Source organism: Cuculus canorus, chromosome 2 (genome assembly GCF_017976375.1).
Source record: "Cuculus canorus isolate bCucCan1 chromosome 2, bCucCan1.pri, whole genome shotgun sequence".
NCBI classification, from domain to species: Eukaryota; Metazoa; Chordata; class Aves; order Cuculiformes; family Cuculidae; genus Cuculus; species Cuculus canorus.
The window spans coordinates 108,403,744-108,425,621 of NC_071402.1; the positions used below are offsets into that span (position 1 = coordinate 108,403,744).

Here is a 21,878-nt window from a genome sequence, read left to right on the forward strand (position 1 = left end):
CCTGCCATGGGCAGGGACACCTCCCACTGGATCAGGCTGCCAAAGACCCCATCCAACCTGGCCTTGAACACCTCCAGGGATGGGGCATCCACAACTTCCCTGGGCCACCGGTGCCAGTGCTTCACGACTCTCATGGTAAAGAATTTCCTCCTTACATCTAATCTTAATCCTCCACCTTCCAATTTTAAAGCTGTTCCCCCTCATCCTATCCTTCCATGCCATTGTAAAAAGTCCCTCCCCAGCTTTCCTGTAGCCCTTTCAGGTACTGGAAGGTCACTGTAAGATCTCGGAGCCTTCTCTTCTCCAGGCTGAACAACCCCAACTCTCACAGCCGGTCCTCTTTTTACTATGAGCCATGTGGCTACATTAGTGGAATCTACATTCCAAGTCAATAATGTGTTTTAATATTCATCCATTCATACTGTACAATTAAAGACTGGACTGGAACTAAGGGTAGAAATAAGTGGAAGAAAATTCCATTGTGTCTATTAAAGAATAAAAGAGAAAAGGATAACATAGTAAGGATTATTTGTTGAGAGATTTGGGGTTGTTCAGCCTGGAGAAGAGAAGGCTCAGAGGAGACCTAATAGCAACTTTCTAGTACCTGGAGGGGGCCTACATGAAAGCTGGGGAGGGACATTTTACAAAGGCTTGCAGTGACAGGATGAGGGGAATGGGTATGAACTGGAGAGGGGCAGATTTAGACTAGACATAAGGAGGAATTTCTTCCTGGTGGGAGTGGTGAGGCACTGGCACAGGTTGCCAGGGAAGCTGTGGATGCCCCATCCCTGGAGGTGTTCAAGTCCAGGTTGGATGGGGCCTTGGGCAGCCTGATCTGGTGAGAGGTGTCCCTGCCCATGGCAGGGGGGTTGGAACTGGATGATATTTAAGGTGCCTTCCAACTCAAACCATTCTGTGATTCTATGATTTAGTATAGGCTTCCTGTTATAGGGAGAACGCAGATGCAGATATTTGGAAGCAATTACAAATTGAAACCTAATAAGAGTCTTGTAAGGGTCCAGACCAAAGCCAGGAGGGTTTTGGCTGGAATCCCCTAGGTGAGATAAAGATACACACAAGGTCAGGTGCAGTAAATCAAAAAGGCTCTCTTTGCTGTGAAAAGGACAGTAGATGAAAGGCAAGATAAACCAAGCAGCAACAGGAAATCAAGGAAAAAAGATAGAAAAATTAAGCTAGCTTTTGGGGTAGGATCATGAGAATAGTCAAGTCCCGTTCCCACCTTTTCTGCCTAGTGCTGATTCACTGACTTCTGCATCTGTGTATCCACTTGCCAGCAGCAGCAATCTTTGAGGAAACGCTTATTTAATCTGGCCCCTCACAGGTCTGGAGGGAGAAGAGGTAAGTCACAAAGATGAGGGCCAGAAAGAGGTGTTGGAGGAATCAGTCCTGCCTCCCATCATCACTCCTTTGGAGCCATCAGCCTTTCCTGAACTTCACATCTAGGGAGGCAGAAGAAGTGCCTGATTCACATCATGCTGAGACAAACAAAACATTTTCCTGAGGAAAGTGAAGCCAAGGGGAGAGGTGACGTGTTTTATTAGGGCAATAGGAATGAAAATACTTTGGAAAATAAGTTGGACATTTGTTTTCTGGAATAAGTCCTTCAGGTCTGAAAAAGAAGCAGCAACCTTCATGGACAAGTAAAAGCTGAAAATAATTGTCCTATTATGTATATAGTTAAGTTAGGCTATCTGAAAGGGAAAATAATCAGTTAAACAGGCAATAAAAGATAAGCAAAGAAAAGCAAGAAGATAGTTTCTTCTCATGGATAAGATAAGGGTGACAGATCACCCTGCTGGAGCTGTGCTAGAAAACCCACAAAGCCCATCCTTTTATTATTCAGTAAAAAACTATAAATTTTAGTCCTCAGGATCCATGAGAAATCATATTTTGATCCCTCTTGAGGATCAAGACTAGTATCTCAGAGAACAAATGCTCCCTCAGAGGTAACTGCGAGTTTCGTTTATTGTTGTCAGCCTTGGCTATTTAATTCAATGTACTCCCCTATCCATGAGAAGGTGCACTGAGAGAAGCAGAATAGGTCTTGGGAAACACCAGAGCACAGGGTCCAGGAACTCTGATAGGACAGGAACCGCTTCTTCTGGGAAGCAGCTGGAGATAAGTGGCCAGATCCAGTAGTTTTTGCACAGGCGCGTTCTGAGTGTGTTTGATACCTGATGGTTCACGGGGAATTTGCTTCTGATGATGACAGTGACCTTCAGGGAAGAGTGCTGGATGTTGGGGCTGTTCAAAAGCTGGAATGAGAACATGCTGTGGTGGGTCAAATTGTCTATTAGTACAGGAAGCTCTCGGTGAAAACCATGTAGTTTCCTGCAAAGGGTTTGTGCTGACTGAGCCCATCAGGCTGCTTGTTTGGAGAGAAGGGAATTTTGTGGTAAGCTGTTTCACAATATCCACGTCTCTTTCAAAAGCATAGCCTGTTTCTTCAGGGGAGCATCCTCCTCAGGTAAAAGGATTGTTCATAAGCATCACCCTTGAGCTTCACTCAGAGCAACCATCCTGGTACCATATGTATATGTTGCTATTTAGAAACTGCCACTTCTGATATTGATCATGATGTCATAAAGTGGACATCAGTCTAGGAATATTCCAGGGACAAGTTTAATGGAGAAGTAATAAATACAGAGTTTTGTTGTTTTAAAAAAGCAAATCAATGAAGGAAGGAAGGTTTCCAGTCATCAAGGTACTTTAAATTTGCTGCGTAAAGCCTAGTGGTAAAATTATTTAAAGCTAGCTCTTGTTCAAGGTGGCTTTTGAAAAGGTTGGGGCATTTCAAATCTTCTCTTCTTTATGTAAATATGTCCAGGATTATGAAGATGTGAACATTTTCTAGTCTTAAATCTTTGTGATACGGGGCTCAATATCAAATGAAATGGAAAAGTGACTTACCAATAATTCAGCTTTAGTATAAGATCAAATTGAAAGAACTGATTTGCTCATTAGAGCACCAAGTGAAAACAACAGGGCATTTACATTGTATTAGCAGGGAGATTTATAATATTTAATGAAAAGATTTTCACAGGGGTTTTATAACCGTGCAATCAATATGGAGAGAAGTAATCTGATTTAGGCAGAAAGTCAATATGCCATGATTAAGCAAATTTCACAAATGACATCCAATCCCATTAGCACCACTAAGCCAAATCCTCTGCCTTTCAAAGCAAGAAAGTGATGGGGGTTTTTAATTAATTACCCAGGCACTGAATGATGCTCAGGCAGCTCTCTGACAAACTTAAAGGAAATGTGAGCTGACATGCTGGAAAGAGCAAAGGGTCCATCTGTCTCCAGTGAGAGGAGGGAAGAAAAGTGGCTGGATGAGGTGAATGAAACACTTGTCTCTCCTGTTGTAGAGCACTCTTGGGAGGACTTATTTCATCTAGAAGTAATACAAAACAGAATGGTGTCAGTCCATCACCTCTCTCTTCTTGGCAAAGACAACAGTACTTCCATCCATTTCTTTCTTCTACTGTGCATCCAAATACTGAAGTCACCTCACATCATTTAATCCAATGGGAATTTTGTCAGTCCAAGCAGAAGCAGAAACTGCCTGTCTCAATAGTGTCATTTAGCTGATAAAATCCTGACATGCAATTTATGAAAGCAATAGGAAGCATCCAACTGCAGTGACAAGCATAACAATAGCATAATGTTAAATGAATATGATGGCTAAAATAAGGAGTAAGAACAAGGAATAATACATTAAATTGTATGCCAGCCCTTTGTGAAGAACCATTCAAAATAAGAATAGCTGTATCAGACATCTTATAGCCCTGTTCTTGATGCTTGAACCTTGATGCTTGCATCACCTAGCACACACCTGCACTATAGGACCAAATCATAATCTACACCCACCTATATTAATTAAGCACTTGACTGGCATTTAACATGTATCTTGTCAGGGCTCAGTCTCCAGATTAGTTCTGAAATTAAAAGAGTTACCTGTAAATTGAGGACTATCAGTGAAACAGCATCCTTGGTGATACTTTTCACTTCATAATTTGAATTGTAGAGCATGGGAAAAACAACTCACAACAATAATGTTCTGACTGTTAAAAGAGAAAGAAAACAAATGCCCCTTATCTTCACTGCTTACAGATTCAGCTGTGTACAGACCTGGCTTCTCCCCCCAAAATGCCACTTCACACAAGAATCTTTTTTTTAAATATTTATATAATTATTCTCCTGTGCTGCATGTATCCAACTCAATATTGTTTTCCTTATTTTGACCAATACCTTACTTAATTTTGAGACGTTGCTTTTTCATATGCTAATCATTTGCCTTTCCTGGCATATTTAGCAAAGTAGTGCTGAGGTTTCACCGTCTATTTTAAGCCAGTCTGCTTCCACAAGTAACTGCATTTTCACTGACTTCCTGAGGGCACCCATGACTTAGGAGTACTTTTGTTTTAAGCTTGCTTGACCAGCTTTTTTTAGATCCTCCTGTTCAGGTGTGGATTTCTCTAACCTGTGGTGGGCTCCCTCCAACTCACCCCCCAGCCACAGCTGGGAAGAGGATGTGGTCCCAAATCAGGGGCATACTAATGATGGGAAGGCATCCCATAAGCTCATTAATAGAAAGGCTGCCACCTCTCCCAGCTATTATACATACATTGACGTCAGTATGTGCTTAGCAAGGAGGTTTTAAGTGAACTTGTGTTAAAGCATTCTCATTGCAGCTGTAAGATGCTGATTTTTCATGTGCATTCTTCCTGTTTCTCTGACAAGGAGAACAGTAACTACATTTGTAAACCAGGTCTTAATACTGCAGTTCATGTTTCATTAGTTCCCACAGAGCTATGTGATCTGATCCACCTTGAGAGTCAGCTGTAAGGAGCTCAGGAAGCCAAACTTCTTTAGTCTTTCAAGCAGATAAGATGTTTCCAGACATTTTTTGTAGCTGCTCTTGCATACCAGGTAAAGAGCATCCTCTTCACTTCCTCTTCTACTGTGGTTTCATGCAAAAGATTGATCATGGTTGCCTCCCTCGCTGAACCAGACAGAAGAGCACTGTCACCTTTCATTGCACTGTAAGGATGATAGAAAAGACTCCTTCCTTCTTTCTTTTCAAGACCTCACCACTGCTGAAGCTGTCAGAGAGAGGGGTGTGGCTTTCTTACAAATACATAAAAGGAGTAACTACAAAAGACCAAATTTTAATATATACATCAAATATGATAAATACTACATACTTTTGATAAAAAGGGAGCTCCCTAAGTCACTTACCTACCAAAGGATGAGGCAGGAAACTGCTGGGTTGACAGGGATGGAGATCTGTGTTTCCAAAATGACTACAGTCACACTGAGAGGACCTGCCTCTACATTTCAACTCATACCATTTCAGCCTGTCAGACATCAAATCACTTGCAGCACCCAGACTTACTGTAGTTGTCATGGTACAAACTATACCTTCCTACAGCAGTCCCATTAAATGAAGGAAATGTTGCCATCAAATGCAAGGGGAATTACTTTTCATAGGTAATGTGTTCAGGTTGAGTTTCCACTGGAAAACTGAATGAGGTGCCTACGCTGATGTCCTCACAATACATACATTTAATTCCTACTGGTCTGTTCTTCCATTTCGCTGTAGCTAGTTCTTCAGCTGCAGTAAAGAGGAAAGAAAGAAAATTATTCTCTTACTAGCACTGTTATTCACTGTTGTTAAATCTTCAACCACCTATGGAGCTTTTCTGAAGTTTTCCAAACAGATTGAGAATCCAGAGAGTTTTATCTGTATGGAAGACAGCCAATGCAAATCTTAGGTGATCTAGAAGCTGATGATTTAATCAAAAATCAACTTCTTATCATAATAGCAAAAAGATTAGAGAGAAACCCAGAATTTTCAGTCTCATATGTAAAAATCAATTATCCCTGTTTACATGTTTAAGGAATTTCTTTTCTTAAACTATACTGTGTCAGCAGCAATCCAGTTTATTTAGTGATCCAGCTTCACCATTTTTCTGTCCCCTTGAAAACCATGCATTAACCTTGCACTTAAACGCTTGCCCTGGCTTTCGATATTGAGGCATATTTCAGCCTGATTTATGGTCAATTTATGCCTAAATGAAAATGTATTGCATAATGTAAAACATATTCCTAAAACATTTATCATATGCTGTGTACTGGTAACTGAAGGAATTAACCTGAGCCAAGTAAGAGGAAAAAAAAAATTAATCAGGTAAATTTTTCCCATTTGATAGTTTCCTTCCTTCCTTCCTTCCTTCCTTTCCTTTCCTTCCTTCCTTCCTTCCTTCCTTCCTTCCTTCCTTCCTTCCTTCCTTCCTTCCTTCTCTGCATTTTCATACTCATGTAACAGACCTCTACTGAGAAGCCTCTACTCAGCTCTGCTATGTGCTTCATTAATTACATGCTTAAATACAAGTGCATGCTTGCGCTTTATTGACCTGAGGGGAACTGAATGGCAGACCTGAAGACAAGCGTGTGCTTAGGGTGAAGCGGGACTCAGGCTGCCTCTCATATCTTCTAACAGCCATCATACGTTTGCATGTGGTTAGAATTACAACCTTGTTGTGCACGTTCACATATTATATATTTAAAAGTGTACATACACATTGTAAAACAAATGCACAGAGGCTTCTTTTGAACTGCTTTTTTTCACTAGCATTGGTCTCACTAGTAGGCCTGTCACCACATGGTTTTATTTCACACAGACAACAGTGAGATCATGTGCTCACTTGGATTTGATTGAATCTCATTACCACAGCCCAGGGACCAATGGATCAAAAAGCTTTTATCACCATAATAAGAGAACTCCCACTTTTATTTGGCAATATACTGTAATCAATCTTCTATGTATTATTTTTCTCAGTGTATACATTATGTTGTATATATGTTACCAGTGGATAAAAATGCATAAATCAAAAAACAAGTCATGTGACACCATATTCCAAAAGCACACACAATGAGCCTTGGATAGTTATCCCCAAAATAGCTGTGTTCACCCCACAAGCCAACTCTTAAGCAAAATGATGAAGAAATTCCCTTTCTTCCGTTTCCATTGACAGATGCCCATCAGGACCACTGTGAGGAAGGGGAACAGGTTATCAAGGTACAAGAGGTATGGATAACGAAAAGTGAAGCTCCACCAGTAGGACAATTCAGAGCATCTGAAGCTGGGCTTTCAGAAAAATCATCAACAGATAGAACTCCTCTCTCACCCATGAGTACAGAGAAGCTCCAGGAATACTGAGCTCACTACACCAAAGCTGGCCCTTGCCAGTACCTCCTAACCAATCACTGAAAAGCAACCAAAAATCCAGTAGTCCTAAACCATAACACATGGATATCCCCATACTTAAAAATGTTCGTATGCTCTTAATCGCTTGCTAGCATTGTCTCAGTCTCATCTAACTTCATGTTTCTTCACTAATTAGTGAGTTCTCACCTGTGGCTGAATTTTAAACTCAGACTAAATGAGGCTGTTGAGCGTATCATATAGGCTGGAGACCAATGTGTCACTAGCTTTCAAAAGGCATTGCCCTCATATCTTTTCTCCATAATCTTCTCAATAACCTCATAGAGACTTTAAGTAAAGGAGATGCATGCTGAAAATGTGAGTTTTCACAAAAGATCTCTTTTGCCCAGAAGACCACCTCTTTACTGCACCCTTGGACTTCTGGGAAAAGTGCTAGGCTACCTGGAGACACACATCAAGGGGAAATGATAAATCTAATCCCCCTACTGATTACTATTCTTTGTCCAGCATCAGACCTGACTCAAAAACTGCAGTTTCTACATTAACATAAGGCTGACAAGAATTCAGGTATCTGAGATAGAGAGACACAATGGATCCTTATCACAGTTTTCTTAAGTTGCTTAGCTCTATCCCCAGTCAGTATCTGAGTTGCTCTGGCAGCTCTTCCCACTTCTCTTAGAGGATCCCCAGGAAAATGGAGCAATCTCATAAGGAAAATGAACATGCTGCAATGTTGCAGTGGAAAGGATGAATTGTAAATGAAATTCTGCAAGCATCACTTCCCATGCAAAAAATCCCACTGATTTCAACCTGCACATTTCAAGTGCTAAGCACAGTTAGAGTCTACTCTAAGCAAGCAGAGGAAAGCCACGTCACAGTCTGTATTTCAGCAATGCTATCACAGCAGTTTATGGAACCAGTGCTTTACAGACAGCCAACCCTTTCTGGTAGCTGTGCTGTGGCCACACTCCAAGGACAAGCTGAAGACAAGACCTACAAAACACACACAGTATTATAAACCAGGACCTAGCCTATCTTCAGAAATAAGAGTTTTAAATCTAAGTGGAATTAACTAGATTTAAAGATCATACCAGCTTACATGCTCTTAAATTGATGTCTTAGTTTTCTACAAAATTACACCATAAGACAAAGATACGAGTTATGTAATTATAAAGACTGCTGATTGCCTCATTTAATTGACTCTCACTTTTTAGTGAACCACCAGTGATAGAGGTCCTTTTCAACAGACTGGACCAAACCCACAGAAACCCAGGGAAGGGTTCCCAGAAGCTTTAATGGAGCTAGACTGTTTATAATTTGTTAAGTCAAATACAAGTGGATTTTGTGTCATTTATCTTATTTCATTATATCAAAACAAAAATCACAGGTAGGAAACGCAAACTAGATAAGAGAAAGTCACAAAACTCTGTCCACATGGTGGATCTTGCAGTCCACCATTTTTCTAAAGGATACTAAATGTTACTGGTTTATACATCAAAGTGGTGTCTCTACTTTTTTGCCTCCATTTCTAAATCTATTAGTCTGAGCCCTTGGTCCTTTCATGAGCTTTGGCCACTTGATTAAAGGTCCAGCTTACACTGCAGCTTTCAATCGTTTTGCTTGGCGTTCTTGGCACATCTGCTTTCCATTAGCTGGCCACTCAATGTTTATTATTCCACGTGTTAACTATCATACACTCCTTGTGTGAAAAGTTCAGGTGTACAATAACGTATTTATCATGACTGAAAGATCCAAACTTGTTCTGCCCACACAGAAAAGACACTTTTTGCAGTTGTGTGCGTGGGCACTCAAAGCTTGGACCCTTAACCAAATTATTTGGGATACACAGGACCTTTATGCGACCTAGTTATTTCTAAAATGTCTACTATGCTTTGGCTTAATTTGGTGTGTGCTGCACATAGTAGTTCAGAAAAGTAAACTGGGAATCCATAGGACTTGTCATTGGCATGGTAAATGCCAGAAGAGACATAGCTGTCCAGCTTCATAATGTGAAAAAACACTAGACTTGAGCATCCAGATAGCAAGAAGGATGCTGTGTTGATGCTAGTGATTGAAAAAACCCAAACAACAACAACAACAACAAAAAAGCAGAAACACCTCAAAACCCCTCAAACTCCCCACTCTCTAGGAAAAGATTTTTTTCAGATGTAATTAGATTTGAATCAGTAGAATTAAGCCAGGGAATTTGCAGTCCCAAGTAATATTCAATACAAATAATGTAAAGAGAGAAGCTCAGCAGTTGTGGCAACACAGCAGGCTCTCTTATTTGAGTGACATTACTCACACACTTCAGTGACTGGCCCTGGTGAAACAGAGGTTCTGGGAGGAATCTGGCGGTAACAAGCCACTCATCCCAGAGACCAGCAAGAAAAGAAGACAAATTTGGAGGTTCATGTGACAGTTTTGTGATTCAACTGCTGATTTCTACTGAATCGCTTCTAGGATCACTCTATGAAAACAAAATTGCATACTTCTAGCCCATCTCCCACTGAGATGATGAACTACTAGTATTAGAAAGGGGTCGGGATGTCTTCAAAAATGGAGAAAGTGATGGTTGCGCTCAAGCTCTAAGACTAGGAGTTTTGTAGAGGCTCCTCCATATGAAAGAAACAGTCCAAGCTCAGCTTTACTCCAATTTCAGGAAAAAGCAGATCCTTTGAGAAAAAATTATGAGTACTTGATGCTTCTCCACCCTTCTTGTGTGCATTTACAGACCTGCACATCCCAGGTGAATGCAAGCCATGCTTCTGTCCCCAACAACATCACCAAAAAATATGGGACCTGGTTGGGCTGGTCACAGTGGGCACAAAATCACATAAGACTTTTAATTACCTTGTCTTCCCTGACACATGATAAATTAGTCCTGGCACTCCAGTGCAATACATTACACAAATTATGCTCACAATTAGTTGACAGCAGCAGTGACATGAAATATAAGCAAACTTTAATTGTCACCTTGCCAAAAGGACATAAACTGAAGTTATTTTTACATCCTCTTGTCTACTGTGTTTATTTGATTCCTTAACTATAGTATGTCATTACTGCAGCCACAAAGGGCTTTCTGAAAACCATCAGGATCCTGATGAAGGGTGTCTACAACAATACATAAATCAACTTCTATTTTTAGTCAATATTAGAGCTTATCTAAAGTAAATGTTAATTCCAGCTCCCCTATACTCAGTATCCCTCCCAGAAACACATACTTACTCTAAACCTAAAAATAAAAAGGTGACTTCATGCATTTGCCTCTTATGCTCGGTCTCCACATGCTGCATAAAACAAGCAGCAGACGCATGCTGTCTAGCAGCTCACTTGAAGTCATTCTCACCTTGTGACTGTTTAAAAATCTTCTTTCCAAGGATACATAGATCCACAAGCCCTGGAAAGGGTCAGCAAAGACAAATGAAATAAAGCATTTAATGAAAAGCATTTCACAAATAACTACACATAACCAACACATAAAAGAGGACCACCTGTACGACGCAAAGCTGGCTGGTGCCCAGCAGCTCTCTGACCCACAGTGCCCTTGCCTAGAGGAAGTTGCTGGCTCTGCCAAAACTTCTGTCTTGTCCTGCTGTTTTATTGAGGTGTCCAAATGTGCTCATCTAGAAGGTGCAAGGTCAAGTTTAGCTCTCCAAGCAGATAGGCTGTCTCTAACCAATACATTTTTTTTTTTTTTAAAAAAAAAAAGTTTCATACCACAACAAGTAACAAGCGGCAATGTGTGCTCACAGCCCAGAAGGCCAACCATATCCTGGGTTGCATCAAAAGAAGCATGGCCAGCAGGTCAAGGGAAGTGATTCTGCCCCTCTATTCCTCTCTTATGATATCCCACCTGGAGTATTGCGTCCAGATCTGGAATCCTCAACGTAAGAAGGATATGGAGCTGTCGGAACAGGTCCAGAGGAGGACTACAAAGATGATCAAAAGGCTGAAGCACCTTCCGTATGAGGACAGGCTGAGCGAGTTGGGGTTGTTCAGCCTGGAGAAGAGAAGGCTCCAAGGAGACCTTATAACTACCTTCCAGCACCTGAAGGGGTCTACAAGAAAGCTAAGGAGGAACTTTTTACAAAGGCTTGCAGTGATAGGACGAGGAGTAATGGGTATAAACTGGAGAGGGGCAGATTTAGATTAGACATAAAGAAGAATTTCTTCACAATGAGAGTGGTGAGGCACTAGCACAGGTTGCCCAAGGAAGTTGTGGATGCCCCATCCCTGCAGGTGTTCAAGGCCAGGTTGGATGGGGCCTTGAGCAGCCTGATCTAGCGAGAGGTGTCCCTGTCCATGGCAGTGGAGTTGGAACTGGATGATCTTTAAGGTCCCTTCCTACCCAAACTATTCTATGATTCTATGAACTAGGAGAAGCATTTACGTCTGCCTGTGCTTAAAAGCCTAAACAGCAGCTCCTACACAGCACACTACAAAGCAAGCACCTCTCCTTGTAAGATTCTATTTATGCTGGCCACTGCCACCTGTGCATTTCTCCCTCTTCCTTTACTATTTTATTAAGCAAGTCATATTAGAAAAAAACCCATACCACATTTAAAAACCTTACAGATGTAGGACAGACCAGCCCATAAAGACACACTGATTCTCAGGGACTGGCATGGCAGTTTCATAGTTACTAATGGGCTGAAAAGGGAGAACACTGAAGAACAGCACAACTACCACAGTATTTTTAGGTAGCATGGGGATATCCTTGTCTTGAGGAAAAGTACAGGCAACTTGGATCTCTCCTGCTCACCCTGTATTTATAACATTTCTAGTGGCACAGAAACCTGACGGTCCATCTTAGAAATGAGGTCCCACCACTGCAGGACCTGCATAAAATACATAAAAACTCAAGGAGTTAAATATCTCGAGAATCATCACATCCTGAATGTGCTACCTGGAGCTGAGGGTTGGTGGGAATCAACAGTTAACTAAGCTGGTCACCTCCTGTATCAAATTCATAGTTTGGATGAGATTTTAATTCAGTGAGTAGCAGCACTGGAATCTCAGGGTGAAGCATGCTGAGCTTTAAGTAACGCACAGATAACACTGCAGGGCAGCAAGGTGAGGGCAATTTCTTTCTATGTGGAAAGACTTTCCAGGGAAGTCAACTCTAGAACTCAGTGTGGGAATGCAAAACATTTGCTCTCCTACTTATTTGCTCAGCCTACTTATTATTTTCATTAGAATAAAGGAAGACCCAATTCTTTAACCTCATTCCTCCTCTTGGTTTTTTTTTCGTCGTTTGGGGTGATTTTTTGCCACTATAATCACCATTGTAAAAGGGTCACATATCTCCTAGGCTATGAGGAGGGGAAATAATCTCCCTTTTTAAGGCATACCACTCTCTCTATTATAAGCTCTAGACAGCTACCACGACAATATACACCAATAAGAAATGTTGGACTGGCTGTGTCTTCTTTTCCTACAATTTAGTTGCTTCAAGGTTTTAAACCATCTCAGCAGGCTTTTCCACTTCAAGGCATAGGGAAGCACTGCCCATTTTGTTAAGAGATAAAGGAAAGTTTATTATTCTCAGTCCCACAGTTCATTTCCAGAATAATTTGTTGCATCAGCAAGGATGATAATTTGATAGTAACCATAAAGATATATAGCTGTATAAGTGAACAAGTATATCCCATTCCAACAAGTCTCAATGTGTCAGGCCACAAAAATTTAATGGGCAGTGAGGAGACCTAGACAGCTTGTGCCTGCTCATGATGAATTATGTCTACCCTGTCCCTCAAGGCTGTTCAGCTGTGAGAACAGTGGGAATGTTTGTCAAGACACGGCAAACACAGCAAACTCAAAACTACACAAAGCCAGTAATATATTTAATACTTCTTATCCGATCTGCCACAATGAATCTTACATCTCAAATAACCTTACTCTATACTTTATACTTTACTCTATATATTTATCTTCTCTCTCTCCTTATTCATATACTCATTCTCTTAGTTTTCCATTTTAGCTGTTTCTCTGGAGCCTGTGGCTTGAGTGAGAAACATTGGCAAGACTCAGAAGAACGAACAGCTTACAGTTAAGGAACCTCAGAGCATATGTCATGTCGGCTGCATGAGAGATGCCTGCTCTAAATTTGTACATATTGTTTGTTTAATCATTTTGATTCACTTGCAAAAGATATATTACTGCCTTATCCAAGCCAAAAAACTTTTAAGTGCTTCCCTTATGCCAGTAAAACTGGATGATGCAAAATGCCGCTGAATGTGGTATCTATTTTTCTTGCAGACATCAGCACTGTAACAAGTAGGAATCTAAATAAGAAAGCTAAATAGTTTCTTGGACCACTAAAGTTTCCAAAATATAAACAGTGGCAAAAATTACAGCATACACTCTGCTATTCATCCCTTTTCCTTTCAGTGAAGTTAAATGCTTACAGAAATGCTGAAGGTTCAAGCTGTCCAGCCACAAAGAGAGGCTGGTATAGCTCAGCAGGCAAAGGAGTCTCTGTCACACGCATACTGATCTGCTTCAGCATCAGCCCCCAGGATGCCCTTCAGACCCTAAATCTGTTCAGCTCCCAGGGCCATGCAGATCTCCATTTGGAAAAGCCACCTGCCAAATTGGAGTGGCTTTAGTTATGGCAATACACATAATTAGAAACCAACTACCTCACTCATTTGCCCAGCAGCCACCAGGTGATGATATGGCTGCTCTAGTAGCTGCAACCAAGAGGAGCAAGCTATGTGCCACAGCAGATGCCTGTGCTACACTTAACTCCTCCTCCATGTATGACCAACTTGGTGGCTTTCTATGATGGGGTAATCGCAGCAGTTGACACAGGTAAACTGATGGATGTGATCTATCTAGACTTCTGTAAAGCCTTTGACATGATCCCCCACAACATCCTTCTCTCTAAATTGGAGAGATATGGACTTGACGAGTGGATGGTACGGTGGATAAGAAACTGTTTGGATGGTCATATTCAAAGAGTACTGGTCAATGGCTCAAAGTCCAGATGGAGATCCATGATGAGTGGTGTCCCTCAGGGGTCCGTACCCGGACCGGTGCTGTTCAACATCTTTATCAATGATATTGACAGTGAGATTGAGTGCACCATCAGCAAGTTTGCTGATGACACCAAGCTGAGTGGTGTAGTTGCCACACTGGAAGGATGGGATATCATCAAGAGGGACCTGGACACACTGGAGAAGTGGGCCTCTGAGAACCTCATGAGGTTCAACAAGGCCAAGTGTAAAGTCCTGCACCTGGGTCGGGGCAATCCCCATTTTCAGTACACTATGGGAAACGATGTGATTGAGAACAGCCCTGCAGAGAAGGACTTGGGGGTGCTGGTTGATGAGAAGCTCGACATGAACCGGCAATGTGCACTCGCAGCCCAGAAGGCCAACTGTATCCTGGGCTGCATCCAAAGAAGCGTGGCCAGCAGGGCGAGGGAAGTGATTCTGCCCCTCTATTCCTCTCTTGTAAGACCTCATCTGGAATACTGTGTTCAGTTCTGGAATCCTCAACATAAGAAGGATATGGAGCTGTTGGAACGGGTCCAGAGGAGGGCTACAAAGATGATCGGAGGCCTGGAGCACCTCCCATACCAGGACAGGATGAGAGAGTTCGGCTTGTTCAGCCTGGAGAAGAGAAGGCTCAGAGGAGTTCTTATAGCAACCTTCCAGTACCTGAAGGGGGCCTACAAGAAAGCTGGGGAGGGGCTATTCGTAAAGGCTTGTGGGGATAGGACCACAGAGAACTGGTATAAACTGGAGAGGGGCAGATTTAGATTAGACATAAAGAGAAATTTCTTCACTACGAGAGTGGTGAGGCACTGGAACAAGTCGCCCAGGGAAGCTGTGGCTGCCCCAACCCTGGAGGTGTTCAAGGCCAGGTTGGATGGGGCTTTGGGCAGCCTGATTTAGTGGGATGTCTCTGCCTATGGCAGGGGGGTTGGAACTATATGATCTTTAAGGTCCCTTCCAACCCAAGCTATTCTATAATTCTATGATCATCATCCACTACTGCACCATGAGATGTGAACACTACCACAAAATAATATGTAACTACTATGGGCTTAATTACCACTTCTCTGAACTGTCACTTGGTTTTAAGTGGCAACTGTAGGAAATAATAACTGTACTGTTCTGCAAAAAAAAGTCTCTAGGGATGTGCTTACTTTGAGGCAATGTGTCTTTAAAATTAACACTCACAGTAAACTAACTCAATGTTAACAGAGAAGACTAGAATCAGTGTGAGAGAGAGCCTGTGAAGAAGAGAAAATTAAAGGCAGCAACTCCTAGGTCATAGACCCAATGCAGAATAACAAGCAATTTACTGCTTACTTCTGTTCTAGTATCTCTAATTTCACAGAATTACAGAATCACAGAATCACAAGGTTGGAAAGGACCCATTGGATCATCGAGTCCAACCATTCCTAACACTCCCTAAACTATGTCCCTAAGCACTTCATCCACCCGTTCCTTAAACACCTCCAGGGAAGGCGACTCCACCACCTCCCTGGGCAGCCTGTTCCAGTACCCAATGACTCTTACTGTGAAGAATTTTTTTCTGATATCCAACCTGAACCTCCCCTGACGGAGCTTCAGGCCATTCCCTCTAGTCCTGTCCCCTGTCACTTGGGAGAAGAGGCCAGCTCCCTCCTCTCCACAACCTCCTTTCAGGTAGTTGTAGAGAGTAATAAGGTCTCCCCTCAGCCTCCTCTTCTCCAGGCTAAACAACCCCAGCTCTCTCAGCCGCTTCTCATAAGACTTGTTCTCCAGCCCCCTCACCAGCTTTGTTGCTCTTCTCTGGACACGCTCCAGAGCCTCAACATCCTTCTTGTGGTGAGGGGTCCAGAACTGAACACAGTATTCAAGGTGCGGTCTCACCAGTGCTGAGTACAGAGGGAGAATAACCTCCCTGGACCTGCTGGTGACCCCATTTCTGATACAAGCCAAGATGCCATCGGCCTTCTTGGCCACCTGGGCACACTGCTGGCTCATGTTCAGGCGGCTGTCAACCAGCACCCCCAGGTCCTTCTCTTCCGTGCAGCTCTCCAGCCATTCTTCACCCAGTCTGTAGCGCTGCATAGGGTTGTTGTGCCCCAAGTGCAGGACCCGGCATTTGGCCTTGTTAAACCTCATCCCATTGGTCTCGGCCCAGCAGTCCAGCCTGTTCAGATCCCTTTGCAGAGCCTCCCTACCCTCCAGCAGATCGACACTTCCTCCCAGCTCAGTGTCATCTGCAAACTTGCTGAGGGTGCACTCGATGCCTTCATCCAGGTCATCGATAAAGACATTGAACAGGGCTGGACCCAGTACCGAGCCCTGAGGAACTCCACTTGTGACTGGCCTCCAGCTGGAGTTAACTCCATTGACCACCACTCTCTGGGCCCGGCCATCCAACCAGTTTTCAACCCAGGAGAGTGTGCGCCTGTCCAGGCCAGAGGCTGACAGTTTCTGCAGCAGAATGCTGTGAGAAACTGTGTCAAAGGCTTTACTGAAGTCCAAGAAGACTACATCCACAGCCTTTCCCCCATCCAGTAGTCGAGTGATTTTGTCATAGAAGGTGATCAGGTTAGTTTGGCAAGATCTGCCTTTTGTAAACCCATGTTGACTGGGCCTGATCACCCGGTTCTCTTGCATGTGCTTCATGATAGCACTCAAGATTACCTGTTCCATGACTTTCCCTGGCACTGAGGTCAGACTGACAGGCCTGTAGATCCTCTCTGCAACCCTTCTTGTATATGGGCACAACATCAGCCAGCCTCCAGTCTAGTGGAACTTCCCCAGTCAGCCAGGACCTCTGGAAGATGATGGATAGGGGTTTGGAAAGGACATCCGCCAGCTCCTTCAATACTCTTGGGTGGATCCCATCCGGCCCCATAGACTTGTGGGCGTCTAGCTGGGCAAGCAAGTCTCTAACCGCCTCCTCTTGGATCACGGGAGCCTCAATCTGCCCCTCTAACTCTTGGATTTGTAAACAGAAGGAACAACTTTCTTTGCTATTAAAGACTGAGGCGAAGAAGGCATTTAGTACCTCATCCTTGTCCTTATCCCCTGTCACTGTTATTCCTTCTGCATCCACTAGAGACTGGATATTCTCCCTCGTCCTCCTTTTCCTGTTAACGTACTTGTAGAAAGACTTTTTGTTGTCTTTCACAGACTTAGCGAGTTTTAATTCTAGTTGGGCCTTGGCCCTCCTGATTTTTTCCCTGCACGATCTCACTTCGTTCCTGTAGTCCACCCAAGATGCCTGTCCTTTCCTCCAGATACATAGAGCTTCTTCTTCTTATTGACGCATCTTGAGATCTCCCTGCTCCACCAAGCTGGCTTTTCCCCCCGCCGGCTCCTTTTCCGGAACACAGGGATGGCCTGCTCTTGAGCTGCTAGGATTTCATTTTTCAAGAGCGCCCAACCCTCTTGGGCTCCCTTGCCCTGAAGGACTGTTTCCCACGGGACTTTGCTAATCAACCTTCTGAACAGGCCAAAGTCTGCCCTCTGGAAGTTTAATGTGACTGTTTTGCTAACCCCCTTCTTAATCCCACCTAGAACTGAAAACCCTATCATCTCATGATCACTTAATCCCAGGCGTCCTCCAACCGTCAAATCCCCAACAAGACCTTCCCTATTCACAAACAGCAGGTCTAGGAAGGCACCCTCCCTTGTTGGTTCGCTAACCAGTTGTGCAAGGAAGTTGTCTTCAATGCACTCCAGGAACCTCCTTGACTGTTTCCTTTCTGCTGTATTGTACTCCCAGCAGACATCCGGAAAGTTAAAGTCTCCCACAAGGACAAGAGGCAGAGATTTAGAGACTGTCCCCAGCTGTTTATAGAAGAGCTCATCAGCAGCTTCTTCTTGGCTGGGTGGTCTGTAACAGACTCCCATCACAATGTCCCCTTTCTTGTGGGCTCCTCTGATTTTAACCCATAGGCACTCGATCCCGTCCTCACCATAATCCAGTTCAAGAGTATCAAAGCACTCTTTGACATAGAGGGCTACCCCGCCAACATTTGCAACATTATGAATAAACACAATCAAATGGAGCTTGAAAATCCCATGCTAACAATGCTTTTGAGGACCAGGCTCTAAGAACAGTCATGAAGACTCACATATAGCAGGGTCTGGATATGCCATGCATAAGGGAAGGACTGCCAGTTTCTGCTCATCTTGATTTCCATAACAAAACAGCAATGGTGGTGAGAAAGAGATGTCCTCTTGAAAAAGGAAATAAAGTATAAGTTTCTCAATTTAACAAGTTCCATAGAGGAAAAGAATATTTTCTATTGCATAGCTGTGGATGGACAATAAGATTGTATGCAAGAAGCATGACTCAAAATGAAACAGATATTCTCAGCATGCAGTCACCTAGTTTTCAGTCTGGAATCCTCGTTTTAGAGGAGAGAACCATATACCACATCATACATAGGAAAGAACATTAATTTTCCTATAGCTGACAGAAAGATGGGCTATAAATGGCAGAACTAGAAAGATTTATACATGATGTTTTATTAAAAGTTTGAAATATATGTTGCCAATAAATAACAGCACTGGAACAATTCACGAATAAACCCCTGGTATTTTTCATCTAAATTAACAATGTTTAATTCTTAGGAAACTAGAGGATGCTTTGTAAACATTTTAAGTCTTGTCTTTATAAACAGATCTAGACATTTTGGGTTTCTATGTACATGTGTACAGGTGCACAAAATTCTAAATACAATGTACATTGACTACATGTAAAAATAGAGGAAAGTTCAACATAAAACAAGCCAAATACATTCTCTTGCAGCATCATCTTTCAACAATCCAGTTTGAACAAGCTTGGGATCCTCTCACCTTTGCTAAAAAGGCAGCCAAAACTTTGATACTATCTTTGGCTTTTAGCTATATGTGTCTAAGCAAGGATATTTTATAATCAAAAAGTATTTGTGGCCTGGAATATATTTGGTTTATAGATGCATTGGCACTACTAGCAGTATTTTATGACGCTCCAACAACAAAAAAAACACTATTCAAAGCAAAGCTTTCATTTTCATGCTTTCACCTCAAGCCATCTCTTATTTAAACTCTAAAGCAATGACTTATTTACATGTCTTTAAAAAAAATCTAGAAGCAGGTAAAATTCTCTCTGACTAGACTCTTGTATTTAACATCTTTTTCATTATGTTGAGTAGTTATTTATAGAAGGGGAAAAAAAACTTTTTAACATTTTCAAAAACTGAATTTGGGTGGGGAGTGGTTTTCTGATTTTCCTTTAAGAAAAAAAAAACCCAAGGATAATTCCATAATCTTCTTTTTTTTCTTTAATTAGATCACATAAGGGAAAAAAATATTTGCTCTATCCAATGCTGTATGGAATATTATATAGACTATTTTGGTTTGCTCCACTGCACTTAAGCCATGCTTGACAAAGCACATTTCATAACTCTCATGTTTCATGGAAAGCGAAAAGAACAAAACCAGAAAATAGGAAAAATAGCTTATTTTTTAGACAAAAGAACTGTAAGTAATCATAGTGATACTCCTCGTCAGAGTAACAGATCCCTGTATTTAATGTCTCAAAACCTAAGAAAACACGTACCTTACATGGAAACCTGAAACTCAACATCTTTTAGATTGTAGTAATGATAGCAATAGCAAAATCCTACAAATTCTCAGCCAGCTGTGAAGAACATGCATCATTTACAGCCAGACACACCCATGCCAAGTCTCATCCACTGCTAGGCAACACACTGGAGGATGCCATTCTGCTACACAACAGAAGCAAAGAGAAGTTCTTATCACCTAAAGCAAGAATATTGGGGTTTTTAAACCAAATTCAATACATGTGACCTTTGAGAAGAGGCAAAAGCTCACCCCACTTCCCAAAAAAATCCCTACAAATAATAAAGCAACACGAAAACTACGATTTTGCCAGAGACAGGGCAGTGGGAAACAAAGACAGAACTCCAGGTCCTTAGTTATCAAAGGCATCCATGTCCCTTTTGACCGTAAACATAGTTTATAATAAACCCAGATGTATTTGGGACATTAGGAAAAATTTTTTCACAGAAAGGGTCATTGGGCACTGGAATAGGCTGCCCAGGGAGGTGGTTGAGTCACCATCCCTGAAGGTGTTTAAGGGACAGGTGGATGAGGTGCTGAGGGGCATGGTTTAGGGAGTGTTAGGAACGGCTGGACTCAATGACCCAGTGGGTCCCTTCCAACCTAGTGATTCTATGATTCTTTAGGCAGCTGGTGACCACAGTAGACCTTTGAGGAATAACTGCACTTCTAGTTTTGTTAGGATATAAAATTGTGCAAAAAAGTTATTTCTTCTTTTCTTTCCCTGCAGTGAATCCCAGTGCATTTGGAAAAAATAAAACTAAACCAAAGCCCAACGGTATCAAACATCCTACATGTCATTGGCCTGTACTTATTTTTTGAAGCCACGCACAACTATTAGGCTGCTATCTGTGCCCTGGCCTGAGGGTGAGTTAAGTGAATAGGGTGTGGAAAAACACTAGGCATTGCAAGAGAAATCCCTAAGCTTGACAGGTAACAACATGAGAAGCTGACAAAAGGCATAGTGTTATGAGGATCTCACAGGTGGTTACGGGGAGGTTTATGCAAGAAATGGCTGAATTTCATATGAACCTGAGATTATCTAGATAACAGTATCAAAAATAGAAAATCTGGGTACAGAGGAATACAAATTCTTGGGTACTACACTTGCGCACTACAGCTAGAGCAGGACGACAAATCAAATCCGTCTGTTTGGACAACATCACATTCACCAAACCTGTTACTGTGGTCAGGAAGACCTGCTGTTTTCCTCGGCTAACAGGAGAGCACCCAGGGGAACAAACAGAGCACCCACATAGCAGGATGCATGTCCCAGGCCTGACAGCACCCACAACCAACTACTTCCTAGCAGTACTCAGAGGTATCTTCAGATAGGCAGTACTTCAGAACTCATGCTCAGAGATGAGCTCTTTAGAGGGCTGCAGCTCCTATAAATACTTGTTAAAAATTGCATTCATGAAAGACTAATGACTTTGAACAACTGTGGCCAACTAGCATAGAGTAAGGACGAAGGTTATTGATATGTAAGTATCAAAGCAGTTGGAGAACAAATGAAATTTAACCATACTTGCATATCGCTTCAGAGGATCACAGTTTATATGTCAAAATGACAAAAAAGGCATTACTTGAAAGGAAAAAAACAAACTCCATACCATAATTTAAAACTCCTACAAAGCGAGCTTCCCTACTTGCTATAAGCTCATGCCAGGTTTTCAGCTCACCATGCATCTGTTTCACAGGTTGTTTTGAGGTTCCCTCAAAGATCTGAAGGTCCCCAGTGACTTCTTACTGTTAAACATACATGAGTAGCTCCCTATGAGAGGGATTTCAGCCTAGAAATGACTCAGCAAAGGCTGTATCAAATAGGAATATAAACAAAACTGTTGGATCCTTTGGAAAGAAAAATTATACTAAAGAATTTTCAAAATTATAAGGTAAATGAATTTTCTTTAACCTCCGCTCTTGTCAGATTAGTGCCGTCAACAGTCAGAGAACAGCATACAGAGAACAGTTAGGTAGTAACTATTTAGAATTTACAGTAACATATTTTTTCTCCAGAAAATATAAGTACAAAA

General features: G+C 42.1%; 1 protein-coding gene across 1 annotated transcript in view; it reads right to left on the reverse strand.

The window, feature by feature from the left end:
• Positions 1 to 1,221: 1,221 nt before the first annotated feature.
• LOC128851157 (uncharacterized) overlaps positions 1,222 to 21,878 on the reverse strand; it is a 45,401-nt gene continuing 24,744 nt past the window's right edge. The window contains exons 9-11 of the mRNA XM_054057885.1: positions 18,348 to 18,452; positions 10,605 to 10,655; positions 1,222 to 5,641 (exon numbers count right to left, since the gene is read on the reverse strand). Coding sequence (XP_053913860.1) covers positions 5,630 to 5,641; positions 10,605 to 10,655; positions 18,348 to 18,452 — 168 coding nt within the window. The 3' untranslated portion in view covers positions 1,222 to 5,629. The remainder of the gene's footprint in view (positions 5,642 to 10,604; positions 10,656 to 18,347; positions 18,453 to 21,878) is intronic.